The sequence below is a fragment of the Ciconia boyciana genome, chromosome 14, assembly GCF_034638445.1.
Source record: "Ciconia boyciana chromosome 14, ASM3463844v1, whole genome shotgun sequence".
NCBI classification, from domain to species: Eukaryota; Metazoa; Chordata; class Aves; order Ciconiiformes; family Ciconiidae; genus Ciconia; species Ciconia boyciana.
In genome coordinates, this window is record NC_132947.1 from 337,389 (window position 1) to 351,906 (window position 14,518).

At 55.0% G+C, this 14,518-nt stretch overlaps 1 protein-coding gene across 1 annotated transcript in view; it reads left to right on the forward strand.

Moving 5' to 3' along the window:
* Nucleotides 1–9,376, forward strand: part of CDH22 (cadherin 22) — an 87,783-nt gene extending 78,407 nt beyond the window's left edge. The window contains exons 11-12 of the mRNA XM_072879385.1: nt 4,997–5,248; nt 6,294–9,376. Coding sequence (XP_072735486.1) covers nt 4,997–5,248; nt 6,294–6,832 — 791 coding nt within the window. The 3' untranslated portion in view covers nt 6,833–9,376. The remainder of the gene's footprint in view (nt 1–4,996; nt 5,249–6,293) is intronic.
* The last annotated feature ends 5,142 nt before the right edge of the window (nt 9,377–14,518 follow it).

Consider the following 14,518-nt stretch of genomic DNA (forward strand, 5'->3'; position numbering starts at 1 on the left):
GGGCTGGAGCGGGACTCTGCTCCTTTTGGGCAGCTCCAGCAGCAGTATGGCCGTGGGCCCAGCCGGGAGCCATGTGCACCTCCCCAGAGCTGGTGTGCCCAGGCACTGGAGCTGCAGAACAGCTGCCCGAGAAGGGGAAGGCAGACGCTTGTGTGGCCCCAGGAGTGTGGGAGAGGGCAGGGATATCGAAATCCAAACTGGAGGTAGCTTGCTCCCTTCTGCTCTCCTAGTGCTATTCAAGACTGAGTTATGAGAAGGATTTATTAGTTCTGTCTTTGAAGCTGCCAAGAGCCTCTTTGGAGAGGGAGTATGAGAGACTTAATTATTTTATTATTCCTAGTGATGTTACACTACCACCAGAGTATATTGCGTTCCTAAACTTTCCTCTTACAGCAGTATTGACTGGTGCCTGCACACTTGACCCACATTGGTTTCTGCCTTGTCTGGTGACTTGCTCCTCAAGCAGGCAGAGGTGCCATCTTCTGTCCATCGCAGAGGTGATATGATGCGACACGGGATAACATCACTGTGTGGTCAGGGAGAGGGTGGCATAGGAAACCTGCGGAGGAAATGTCAGTTTGTGTAGCAAGATGGCAGTGATAGTAAATGCTTTCACTTGGGGCTTCAGAGAACACATGGCACAACCTTTAGAGTGGTGTGACCGTAGCACAAAGTGCAACCTCGCGAGGATCATGCAGGAAAACATAAGTGTGGAGATCCAAACTCGTCTGTGCAGGAAAGCTGTGGATTAACGTCTGCTCAAATTTCAGTACCAGCTCCTGGGAAACACTGCTTCTCAACCTCATGACCCCAAAAATGGACTTAGCAGAAAGCTGCTACAGAGGAAGAGACATGAGAGGCTGCAGGGCCAGGCCTGCCTGGCTTTTCTTTGCGACAACTTGGGCTGTGCTGATACAAACAAATCTACACCGAGACACACATCCTGAAGCAACTGCCTAGGGTCAGCTGCATTTAAAGAAACAACAGTACCAAGAGAAATTACGTTCTTTTGTAGGAAGTTGCTTTGGATGCATTTTCCAGGATACATTTTCCCAGATCTGGGCAAAATTTTCTTCACTTCTATGGTCAAATAGCCTACGTTGCATGGCAGCAGCACTGCTTTTCCTGGAGTATCTCAGAAGGGAACACAGAAGAAATTTGCAAGTAACAGGGGTGTAAACACCCAACAGAGAAAACAGTTGTCCAGGGTGCCTGGGGAGCCGTGGGCACAGCGGGTGGGCAGCAGGGAGGACGATGGAGCCATCTCGGTGCCTGGAGGGGGCTGGCTGTCCAGCCTTGGTGAGCAATGTCGTAGGTGTAGATGTGAAATTTCTGTGGATCTCCCTCCTGTAGGAAGTGCTCATGTCACTCTGTTCAAGAAAGAAAATGTAGTTCCATTATGTTTGAAATAGTGTTTTGTGGTTGTGATTTTTGTCTCTCTCCCTAGCACCGAGTTTTGGGTTACAGAGCAAGACCTCAACCCCTTCCTGAGCTCAGGTTTCTCAGACCAGAGCTGTCTGTCATGCTGTTGCTTTATTTTGGCTGCTTTATTTTGACTTTGTGGGTTCAGCAGCGAAAATATTTCTCCTTCCCATACTTGGAGGTGAGGGGGCTCAGCAGTGCAATGCACTGACTGAGCGGTCTCAGCTGAGCTGAGGTTAGCGGCAGCCTCTCTGCGACTTGCACATGTATTTCCCCTTGATTTCTAGAGGCTGTTTCTAAAAATACCGTGTGCCTTGTGGCAGGTCCTCCCCCCTAACAGGAGCTGGAGCTGGCTGTAAACAGAAGGGGAGTCGCCAGCCTTCTGCTACATTTCCAGAGAGGTGAGGAGCTGGTGCTATGCCTGCATTTACGCAGAGCTAGAGGGGTGCTCGCCCGGGTGGCTGGGAGAGCTCCTAAGCACAGCGTTTCATCAGACCTGGGCCAGAAACAGGTTGAGCAGCACGTGGAGGTACAGGGCTGTGTGCATGGGGATCCTCTGAGCCAGGATCCAACCATGAGCTCAGGCTGGTTACTTGACTGGTGTGATGGTGCCAGTGAAGGCAACCTTCCCAGGCTGAGGGCCAGAGCCTTGCTTGCTCACAGCAAGTGGGTCTGTCCCATTTGTCCTGTGGCTTCATCTCCACTGGATCCAGATGCCCAAGGCTTATGTTTAGCTGGGCTAGCTAGGAGTTAGTCCTAGTCTCTTGCTGAGATGGTGCCTTAACGTTATTTATATCTCCCTGCTATGCTGCAGCAAGCTGAGGGAGCAGCACCAAATGAGATCTTGTTACCTTTGTGCAAATGATTAGCATAACAATATTTTTTTTTCCTAACTCATCCTTGGTAGGCAATAGGCGCACTTGCTTCAGCCTCCCTGCTGCCTGGTGGGCTGGTGCTGCCGTGCTCCTCCTGACAGCTCTGCCGAGTTGCCTCTCTGCTGGGGTCACGTGCTGCTCCAGGAGTCTCAGCCACGGTGGCAGATGTCCTGGAGGACCAGGTGGCTGCCCAGGCAGAGGGTCGGTCATCCCTGCCTCACGTAGAGAGAAGCCAGGCAACGCATGTGGTGCAGAAAGATCGTGCTCTCTGCTGTGGGCAATGCCCTCCATGGGCTGGTGATGCTGCAGCACTCAGATCATGTCTGACTTGGGAAGCATGGGTCGGTGCTGGGCGCTGCAGCCTTGCAGGCGGAGTGCTGACCTTGCAGGCAGCATCTCTCTTCTGGGGCAAACTGTCACCGGATCGACTGGTACAAGCATTTGCCTTATTGCTGTCTTCTGCTCTGTGCTCTTGAGGATGTTGCCTGCCTGAAGCCTGCTGCTGCGAGCAGTGATGAGTGAGGTTACCTGGAAAATTCCCTTAATGGATAAAAAGATGCTGCATCCAAAGGAAGAGTTTCTCTAGTGTGACCTGCAGCACAGCTCTGTGTGCATGAATGAGATCTGGTTTTGAGTATCACCCTTGTGGCATTCAGTGCAGCCTCCAAATGTTGGCTGGTGTGGTCTTCTCTCTGGTGTCCTTGCCTTTCCTGCGTTGAGCTCTTCAAGGCAGACCTGTGCTCTCAGGTGAACTGGAAGAGATGGCTTTCTCCCTGTCTCCTTTATGATGGAATCCCAGCTGTCCCCAGCTAGGGTGCCAAAGCTCTGCTCTCCCCAGCAACACGGCCGTATTCTGGCAACACAAAAAACTGGTGGGCTGAGTCCAGAAACCTGACGATAGAAGCAACAATCTGGTATTTAGCACCATGACAGCTGAGCACTGTTCTGGGCACAAGCCTGTGCACTGCTGCCTCCCCTCTTGGCACAGACACTCCATCTTCCTCGCTCTTGCTGCACCTAGCCATGCTCAGCTCCAGCACACGCTGGGTGGGCTTTGCCTCTGCACCTATGTGTCAGCACGGGGGGGCACGGATTGCCCCAGCTCCTCTTCTTCCAGGCTGCTGCGAAGCAGAGACCAGCCTTGCCTTTGCTTGGCCTTTGCTGGGGTTGGTTGCAGCAGTCCTGTGGGCAGGTCATCTGTGCCTCTGTCGTTTGTACTGGCAGAGCTGGGCAAGGGCTCAGCACTGCGATCCTGGCAGACTCTGCCCAAACTGCATTGCCCCCAGCCCTGAGCAGCCTGGGGGAAGATGGGCTCTGTGCTCTGCTCTGCCCCGGCTGCTGCACAGCACCTCCGGGATCTGCCCCCGCTTCCCGTCTGGCCGGTGGATCTTCCCTGTCCCACGGCTCAGCGTGTGCCTGCCCCTCTGCTCTGCTCTTGGCTTGTCTCCTGTCCCCACCGTGCCCCATGTGCTCCCATGCAGCACCCGATCCATACGGTAATTTCCGTGGTGGCAGGCAGCCCAAGAGCCAGAATTAGAATAGATGTCTTTTCCGATGGAAGAGCTGATTGATACAGAAAGGGGCCAGTCCAGCATAAATCCGATGCAATGAGGAGAGAGTCTGTAGACAGCAGTACCTTGCTGTGAGCGGGCCAATCTACGTTTTATTAAAGACTGCAGTCGGCAGCTACTTCTGACATCTGGCCACAATTGTTCAGCTACTATTCAATCCCTTCCTGCCCGCTCTGCTGCTGGCTGGCAGTGAGTAGCACACACGAGCAGGGAGCCGAGCTGATTTTCAGTCCCTGTTCCTACCCTCTCTGCTCCAGGTCGCCTGTGCACAGCTGCTGCTTGGGTTCATCTCTGGCGCGACGGCCCTGGAGGGGCCCATGAAGTGGCCGTGTTAATGGGATCGTAATGGGTTATGCTGTGCCGGCTGAGCCCCTGAAACAGCAGAGTTTTAGCAGACGGAGAGGAGGATGGCTGGCTTGGCTGGGAGGCTTGGAAGGAGCTCTGCCTGCTCCTTCAGAAGTTATAAAGGATCCTAGGGGTATTTGGTGCTCCAGCTGAGCCAGGACCCTTCACCCATGGCTCTCAGGTTTGGAAGCAGTAACTGCTCTTGCAAGTTCAGTGCCATCTGCAGACCCCTGCCTGCTCTGGACTGAGTGGGCCAGGTCGGGTCAGGAGGGGGTCTCCATGTCAGCAAGAGATTTTTATCCTGATTCCTGCTCTGTACCACTCTCACAGGGTCTTCTGGAAGAGGTGGGGTTTTTTTCCCCTCTCTCTGCTCCGACTGCATTGTTTGTCAGCACAGCTCAGACACCTGCGTACTGTTGTTCCTGTGTTGGGTTCACCGTGCCCTGGGCATGCTGGCGGGTGAGACACCAGGCTGGCTCCAAGGTGCCCAGTGAAGGGGCACGTGCTGGAGCGGATCTGGCCACCTCCAAGTGCTCAGGCTGCTGAGGGGCTGCAGTGCAGGGGAGCCATGAGCTCACTCCCTGCTCCCCTGTGATGGAGAGGAGGGAGGCCCCATCCCCTCTTTGGGTGCTTGCTGGAGTTGGTGTATGAACAACCGCTGTGCAAGCAGTAGCAGCCCACCAGCACCCTGAGTGTTCATCCTGAGTGTGGAGGAGCTCACAGCGAGTCCTGCTGGCTGTGCTATAGGAGTGACTTTGCTGTGGGTTTACTTGTTCCCTGCAGACAACACAGCTGCGGTGCACACGCAAAGAATGGGCTTCAATCGCCAGGAGCAGGATGTGTACTTGCTCCCCATTTTGGTGGTGGACAGTGGCCCCCCGGCCCTCAGCAGCACAGGGACTCTGACCATCCACGTCTGCGGCTGTGACAGCAACGGGGCCATCCAGTCCTGCAACAGCACAGCCTACGTTGTATCAGCTACGCTGAGCCCCGGTGCCCTCATCGCGCTGCTGGTGTGCGTCCTCATTCTGGTCGGTGAGTGTCCTCCTGTCCCCCGGCCTCCTCCCGTCCTGTCCCGTCTCCTCTTCATCCAGCATCACACAAACGAGCACAGGCGGTTGCTGTGGGCACGGTGCAGGCTCCTCTGCCTCCTGTCTGCTTGCTGGTAGCTGCAGCATGGGGGGGCAGGAAGCCCGGCGCCCTGCCAGCGGGGGACCATTGGGGAAGCTCCCATGTTTGCCCCAGCTCCCGCGCGCTGGGCTCAGCAGGGCAACCAGAGCAGGGCTGTGTGCGTGTGGGAAGGGGCTCTGACAGAGGGGTGTTGCAGTGCCCTCAGGTTTAGCGTAGGGCAGTTGATGGACACTGCTGCTGAAAGCCCTCCGGCATCGGCGCTGGCTCCTGAGGGCTGTCCGGACATCTGCAGAAGCCAGCGCCTTGTTCAGTGAAGTCTCCTCTCCTTGGCACATCTCTGCTCCCTGTCTCCTGCTGTGCCTCCGTTTAGAAAACCCTTTCCCACAGGGTGCACTTTACACTGGTTTCATTTTCCAACGCAGTGCAAACAAATTTCTGCCTAATTGCCCAAATGAATAAAGTGCACATCGGTGCTTTAAAGGTGATGGGATGAACGGATGATGATCCAGGACACATCTGCGGCTCGTTGCTCAGGCTCTGTGCCATCTGCTCCACATTCACCCTCCCAACATTTGGCTGCTGCTGTGATTCAGGCACCCCCTTTTCCTACTCATCTTCTGCAGAATTCATCCATTTGTCTGTCCAGCCGTGCATTCATCCATCTGTCCCTCCTGTCTCAGTGGTCACGCTGCATGGGAAAGGACGCTCGTGGTCTGCACTGGAGCCTGGGCAAACCTCTCTCCCAGCCAGTGACACAGCACAGCTGCTACTTGATGAGCCTGGCTGATAGGAACCGGCTGGCATGCCGGCGGTCTTGGCTGCAGGGCTCCCCATGCTGGAGCGTGCTGTGCCTCTGCGCCCTGCTGCCAAGCATGGGCCGTCCTCACCCCTGCAGGAGCGCAGCTTGCACAAGCCCCTGTGCCCGTCTGACCACCTCTTCCTTTCCCAGTGCTGGTCCTTCTGATCCTCACACTGAAGCGACACCACAAAAGCCACCTGACATCTGAGGATGATGAGGACATGAGGGACAATGTCATCAAATACAACGACGAAGGGGGTGGCGAGCAGGACACAGAGGCCTATGACATGTCAGCCCTGCGCAGCCTCTACGACTTCAGTGAGATCAAAGGCGGCGACGGAGGCGGGGGGCTGGGAGAGGGGGGCCCAAGTGGAAACCCGGCCTCTGAGCTCCACGCCCTCCCGCAGTGGGTGCAGAGCCCGGACCTGGACTTCTCTGTGTTCAGAGACTATATCTGCAAGAAGGTGGAGCAGGCAGACAAGGACCTCTCCGTGCCACCCTACGACTCGTTCCAGACCTACGCCTTTGAGGGCTCAGACTCCTCCGTGCCCTCCCTGAGCTCCATCAACACCTGGTCCAGTGGCTCGGAGCAGGACTTCTCCTACCTGGGGGGCTGGGGGCCGCGTTTCCGGCAGCTGGCAGCGCTCTACGCTGGGCGCAGGGGCGAGGAGGACAGCGAGGAGTCCTAGCCGTCCCACCAACCCCCTGCGAGGCTCCCGGCGCCTCCTGGACTGGGGTGAGGTGCAGCGAGGGGACAGCGTACGGCTGCGGCCGGGCTCCGTGGCTGCCAGAGAGGGGCTGTGCCGTGGGGCTGGGGAGCACCAGGCGACGTGCTCCTTGGCAGCTGCCTCCTGTTTGGGGTGCCTCTGCACCCACACAGCGAGGCTGGAGTGCCCAAAGGAGCCGCTGTGGCCGTCATCATCTCCTTAATACCAGTCTCCATTAAAGCACTACGCATTAATTTAAGAAAGAGAAAATCTAATTCAAGAGAGTTGGGAGGGGGTTTCTCCCCCACAAATTATCATTTAAATAGATCTGTTCGGTGAGCCCAGTTCAGGAGAGGAAGAGCAAACCGGGAGCCTTTTGTTGTCTAAATTGTTTTTGTCACTCTAGTCAGAGCATTCGAAGTGCTTTGATTTCTTTAAGAGCTTTCCTTGCAGAGGGAAACAAGCTTTTAACTTCTGTTCAGCTTTTTCCCCCTTAGGTTTGCTCGCTTTTTGGAGTCCTCTTTCTCTCTGCGCATGGGCTCCTCGGCAGCGCCCGGCTGCTGGCACAGCGTCGGAGGGAGCATGCCGCGCTGGGGATGCACGTGCTGGATGCGGGCTCCGAGATCACGTCCTGCACGGAGCAACCACTGCACTTGAGTTCATTTCAAAACACACTTCACCTCTAAGCTGCAATTGCTTCGCCTCTCACTTCTTAGACCCTTCTTGTGGTTATCAAAGATGCTTGTGATTTGAAGGGGCTCTTCCTCCCTGCACAGCGGACATTGTCTGCGAGGTCCTGATGTGCCCCACTGCCCCGGTGATGGATGGGGACATCCCGCCCGGCACCGAGGCACGGTGCTGTGGCCTGAGCCGCAGAGCAGCCGCGGTGCTGGGGAGTGCCATTGGTGGGGCACGGAGTGGCACTCCCCAGGTCGGCTCTGCCAGCCCCTTGGAGCAGGCTGGGCCCGGGTCTGCAGGGCTCTTGGCCAAGCGCTAGCTTTCTACCAAATGGCGTGGGCTGCGCAGGGCAGAAGGCACACCCTGGCCTTCAGTGGTGGGGGAGAGCTGTGTTCCGGCTAGAGGACCCTGCTGTGGGGTGCGAGAGAACCCCAGCCCCCCGGTTTGGAGGGATAATTCCTGCTTACACCCAGCTGACAGCAAAGCATCACCATCGGCGATAGAAAAGCCATCCCCAGGACATGTGCGTGAGGCCACATCCTGCTGGCACTGCTGCGCAGCCGAGCTGGTTGCTGCAGGCTGGGCAGCAGGTCTGTAACACCTCGGGGTACCCGGGGTGTCCCCACTCTGGCACAGTGTCCTGCAAGAAACCTGCATGAGCTCCCTCAGAGGGGCCGCCTTTGCACAAAATCTCTGGTTTCAAGAGGCAGGTCAGGAGGAGGCCAGCGGGACGTGCCATTGCTCCTTGGGCTGCAGATGATGCTGGAGGAAAGCGCTCAGTGCCCTGTGCCTTTCCAGCCTGCTGACTTCCCCCAGGGTAAATTGAGCAGCACGTTGAGCGATTCCCGCAGGCAGCTTCTCAGGCCGTGCTGGCTAGTGCAGCTCCTTATCTGTTCATGTTGGAAAAAAAAATCAATTATATCATTGATAGGTAACTGATAAGGTCTCCCAAGGCCTGACACATCCTGGGCTTGTCATTGGGTTTGTCCTTTTAGTTTAGCCACAGTGTTTTCTATCCTTGGAGAAGGCTTAAATGTAAATGTACATGCGTGTTCATTTTTTACTGTGTTTTGCTTCCCGGCTGCTGGTGTTGGTCCTTTGGCTGCAGAGCAAGACCTGACAGCGGAGAGGGGCAGGACGCGTCTTTGCTGTGGCTCCTGCCCTCAGCTGCTCCTGCCCGCTGCCACCACATCCACCCATGAGGGAGCCGCAGCTTGGCTTTCGTGCTGTGACCAGGAGCTGCTCGCTTCTCAGGGTCTCTCGGGTCCCCCCGCAAGGAAGCGGCAGATGCCTGCTGCTGGCGCCCGCACCCCGGCGTGCTGCTGGTTCACTGTGATGATGCTGGGGAGGCAGTGGGGCCAACGGGCTGCTTCGCACTGGCCCTCGAGTGCTGGTTCTGGCCATGCCACCTCAGGCAGGTGATGTCCCGAACCCCGGAGCAGGAGAATGGAGCAAGCCCTCTCTTTCCTCAGGAATGTGTTCGTGTTTTCCCTCCGGGCTAAAGAGCTGTGCCGGAGCCTCTCCGGAGCTGGCCCTTCCTCTAGCAAAAGTGTTGTGCAATAGCAGGGCTCTGTCCATAGGAGATGGGGTCTGACAGGGTACGTGTTTAGCAACCCTCCCACCGGGTTATTTCCCATCCCTGACCAGCCAGTCCTCCCCAATGCGCATGCACGCACGCTTGCGTTTTAATTTCTATCCCACCTGTAAATATGGGAGGACCATGGTGCCAAGTGAGCCGGCCACTCCGCATGGCACTGCCCCACGCTGCCTGCCCACCCGCACCCGGCAGGAGGAGCTGGCAGCTGCCACAATGTCTGATGGAGTCACTGGTTTTCTTTCTCTACCCAAATGAAATTAGGAGGTTGCTTTCCTCACCCTTGTTATTTTTTCAAGGTCTTTCTAGGACCTGGAAATAAATTATTTCCTTGTCGTCTAGCATGAGTCTTATTTGCTTATTTTGTCTTGTTTTGTTTCCTCATATTGCACTGTCAATGCGGTCCCATCAGCGCCTCCCCAGAGGGACAGGGCTGGCTGCCCTGCCAGCAGGACAGGCCGCGGCACAGCCCGGCACAGCGTATTCCCTGCTGGGAGCTGGCAGCCAAACTGCCCGCCTCCTGCAGCAAGTTCCCACTGGCAGGACGCTGCTTCTCTGGCTTCTTCCCATTTTTCATTGAAATGCTCATCACAAAGAGCTTCTTCAAGAGAAGGGTCAGTTTTTCTGTCTGAATGTGAAGGAAATGATGAAAAAAAATGCCTTTGGCTTTCTCCACGTCTTCAAGACGAGAGAGTCGGGTTGTGCTTTGAGTGCGTGCTCCAGGCTGGCTGTGGTGCCTGCCTGCCATGTCTGCTCCCAGCAGGAGCCACCCCAGCACCGGGGTCTGGGGTCTGAGCTGCCGCAGCCAGGCACAGGCTCCTCAATGCGGCCCCAGAAGCGCTGCCCCGTGGGAGAGTGGCAGCGGCTCGCCCTGCAAGGGGGTCATCGTTCCTTCGTCCTGCAGAACAAGGGCAGAAAAAACAAGAGGCAAACTTCATGCCAAACGACGAAAGTCTGATGATGCATCCTCATGATCTTCCTGTCTCAGCCAACAGAGTTCCTTAATGGTCTTTAAAAAGTGCATCTTTAGTGTTGTTCTCTTGAAGTCACAGCAAGCCTTGTAGCTGACCAGCTGATCACTCAAAGCACGGATCCTCCTCATGTACTTCTTCCCAGCTTCAATACAGCTGGGTACTGTCAACAGGTTTTGTTACCATGACCCATTCTCATGTTGGTAATGGTGTGTGTTACAGCAGTGTTCAGTTACTGGCTGCAGCAAAAAAATCTCCTTCGTACTCAGCTTTAATACTGAAATGATGCAAATAAATGACACTCTAGCCTGACCACAGATAAATCAATTGCTGGTGGTTTTCTTGATGGCAAGGGACTGGGGAATGAGCAAGGTGTTAATGGCAAACAAGCGTGAATGTCCCTGGCCCCAGGAAGCCTCGTCAAGGTGTGCAGCTGCGAATGCTCTGGCACCCGTCGGTGGTGGTGGCATGCTGCAGAGGGCTGGATGTGGCACACAGCAGCTGGCCGGCACAGAGAGAGGGACGTGCACTAAACTCTATGGTGGCATCAGTGTAGGTCAGCAGATAGCACAGGTAGAACTTAAACCTCTCCATAAAGTGACAGTCATTTAAATAGCATCTTGCAGTCCTCGCTCTGAAACAGGCTTATTGATTCCTGAGGTCTTTAAGCATTTCCGTATCCTTTACCATCCCTGTGCCGCCATTCCCATCCTGCTCTCTTGATCATTCACTAAATGTTCTGGAAGAAGCATCTGGTGACCTTTGATGACAGCAGTTAGTGGGATGCTGTAACAGAAGGGAAGAGTCTTGAGGCCAGAGGGTTTTTCAGACGCGCAAGGTGTGCTGCCAGACCTCAATGTATGCACTATTTTTCTTTCCACAGTTGCAGCGAGTGCCTCTATACCTGCCAGCCTTGAGGAAGCTTTTTTTGCGAGCATCATCATTAATTGCCCACACACAGCAAGTGTGTCAGCAGTGCACTCACAGCTGTATGCTCCAGCAGTTCTGGACACGTGGGCCAATTGCTGTTTGCAAAGAGCTACTGATGGTTGCTGTGTGTTTGCACCCCGGGTTTTCAGCCCAGGTCCTTCCCAACAAGAGCTCTCATGTTCCAGCCACAGCCAGCATAGAGATATGCTCTCTTTGAATCCTGCTGTCCAACTTCAGGCACCCAAACAAACAGCCTAGCTACCTTGGGACTCTGGGGATCAGGTGGGCTGGATTGCCCTAGGAACTCCCCATTGACAGAGGAAGCGCCTGCAGTTAGTGTGCTCCTAACAAAGGAGGTAACAAGTGCCTAGCATTGAGTGTCATGAGCCTGGGCCATGCAGAAGGATTTGCTTCTTGATATTGTGGAGGAATGGAGAGAGCTCAAAGCAACAAATTGCCAGCCAGAACCAGACCCTTAACTACAAAAGAGGAAGATTATTGAGAGCTCTGATTGCAGAAGCATCTGTGAAGATGTTTTAAGAGCTCCATGCCCCCTCAACACAGCCCCTTTTGAGGAAATTTTTCTATAGCAACTTCTCTCTCTTCAGCAGTTGCACAGCAGCGCCTGGCTCCTTGCAGGGCAGGGCAAGGGCAGGTTGCTTCTGCAGGAGAGGAAGCCACTCCTGCTCTGCAGACTGGTGTCCAGTGATCCAGGGGCTGAGCTGGCTGGCTGGGCAAACCCCAGGGCTACTCTGCTGGCACGTGTGGAGTGAAGATGCTTCTTGCAGGTCAGTTTTCTCACATCAGAGGCAGCCCTGGGGATGTGGAGCACGCAGCACCATGGGCCAAGGGCTCCCAGCTCATTAACGACACCTGCATTTGTCCATGTGGAGCAGGGCAGTGGGTGCACAGAATAGGCAGTGGCTGGGCAGAGCGGGCTCCTGTAGGAGCAAAGCGGGTGCATGCAGAGGTGACTGCTGCATGCTCAGAAGGTGATGGTGGCAGTCGGAACCTGGCTGTGCTGCGCCCTGTGTGCTGACACCTGCAGCTTCAGGTGTTTCTTTGCCTGAAGGAAGTTTGCTGCAGCCAGCTGCTTTGCAGGAGCAGAGTGCAGCAGCCTCAGTGGTGCTGCTTTGTCTGGCGCTTTTGCCAAAGAGCGGCTGCTCCCTGGGTGCCCTGGCTCCTGCGGTGCTCCACGTCCTTCCACAGGGCTCCTGGCACCTGCATGTGAGTCACCCCCTCACCACCCCCCTCCGAGGCTGAGGCACGACCCTTGCCGCACAGGATGCAGCCTGTGGCTGTCTGCTGGTGGAGGATGGTGGCATTTGCCACTATCACATTCTGAACAAGTTCTGCAAGGTTGGTGCCCCTGTGCTATGATGGCAGCTGGATGCTGCACTCCACTCCTGGCCCCCGCCCAGAGAGGCTGCAGCAGTCACCTCTAACGTCTTCACTCTGAGCCACCACGAGCTCCAGAAGGCAAGGTGTCCAAGCTGCCTCCAGAGAGTTATTTACAAAAGATGAATGTGATCTGCTGGGATCATTAAGGGGCAATGAAAAAAGGGCAGTGATATCTGTACCCCCAGGAGAAAAATACGTCTCTGGTAACTGAGTGCAAGCAAGGCCGTGTAAGCCTCCGCCTCCCGCTCGCGTTGGTAATATGCTTCTCAGGAAGGTGATCGCTTTTCCTCCCATATCCTCCAAGGAAGCTGCTCTGTCACCAGAAAGCTGACTCCTTTAACCACCTCTGCCAGAGCTAATATCACAGCTTCCTGCATCCTTTCATTTACCAAGCCCTTGAGCTTCCTTTAGGGTTGGTAGCAGACTCTCACTGCTCAGCATAATCTCAATTTTGCATCTCTGCTCTTTGTGCTCAGTGGAAAGACAGCAGCTGTGTCTTGTTAGGGGTTTCTTGCTGTGCCATGGTGCTCCAGTTTGTGCTCTCTCCTTGCTGTGGCTCTGCTGCCTCCCAGCCCATCCCGGGGGTGTTTCCAGCATCCTGGAGGTGACCTAGGCTTGTGGTCTGCAGCAGCAGGGATTCCTCCCCGGTCACTGGCAGGTGCAGGAGCTGAGTTTCCAGGCAGCTGTCATGGCTATGTGTTGCCACAGCCAGAGAAGTTAGAGAGAAACAAAATCATTGAATTTTATTTGGCCTTGGAATCTTGCTCCTGGGCAGCCAGTCAGTGGGGCTGAAATCTCCTCCTCGCCTTGCTGAGCACGCCAGGGCAGTGCGGTGGAGAATGGGCGTTCCTGCTGCCTGCCAGGACTGCTTCCCGCCCAGGACGCCAGCGCCGTGTGGAGCAGCCAGGCTGGCTATCAGCTACTCACACATCCCAGCCTGGGCTTTCTCCTGGCCTCATGATGCTTTTCCGGATGAGTGTGGCTTTAATGACTGCTCTTCAAATTCTTAGGGAAAGACCTTGGGCTTTGCAAAGCTGGATCGCACACAGGTGGGCAGAGTCTGAAGCAATCAGGATATGCAGCCATTGTACCAACACAGCAAAGCAAAACCAGGGGGCCCCTGCGCAGTAATCGCACAGCCCCAGCTTTACAAAGGGCCTCAGTCCAGCCTGCCCTCGCCGTTGCCGGAACCCAGGTGCAGAGGGTCAGCATCTGGCATTTTAATGTCACGACATCGGGCAGCAAGGAATGGTAAAAATGGGAGCAGGAGCCGAGTGCCTCAGCATTTGCTTCTCCTGGGTTGTGCAGCATAGCACACTGCCCAGCCACCTCTTCTGCTAGCGCGTTTGCCAGTCGTTTGTGGTTAGGATGCCGAGCGGTTGTTCTTAGACATCCCTCATCTATTGCCAGCAACAGCAAGTATTTGTGGCTTGGGGATTGTTAACTGCCCTGTCCAGCTACACTGCGGTTTTATGGACATATATTTTCGTCTGTCTCCATCGCTGCTGTAGAGGAGGTGCTCAGGTGAGCATGAATTAGTCCAGCTGTTCACTGGGGGGAGCAGGCACCAGCCATTTCTAAGCAGAAGACCTCCTCCTAGCTAGTGTTTTAACCATGGTAATTGGAGAAGTTTTAATCCCTCTTCTGCTGGGGGAAGCACGCATCGCTAACAGAAACAATCCACCCTGACTTATCCCCAGCTGAGTCAGCCTACAGCAGCTTCCTCCACGGTCAGAAGTCACTCACCTTTAGCCAGGAACCAGGCAGCTGTTGAAATCCCTTCACATTGCACGCAAATTAGGCATTGAAAATACTCATTACAGCCAACATGACACGCCTTCATTATTCCAGAATAATTGTCTGAAAGGCTCAGCTCGCAGCACAAGCTTCACTCGGTGCAGAAATGTGATAAAAAGAAAACAGGAAGTGCAATCAATGCTTGTAATCCTTTTAAATAAAAAGGTACGTGCTAGTAGCTGCCAACATCTTTAAAAAGCTGTGATTTCCCTGGAGAGAGCCCTTATCATCTATGACTGCATGTCATTCTGGCTGTCTGTCAATCCATCAGACTTCAGTGCCACTGACATTAAGAAG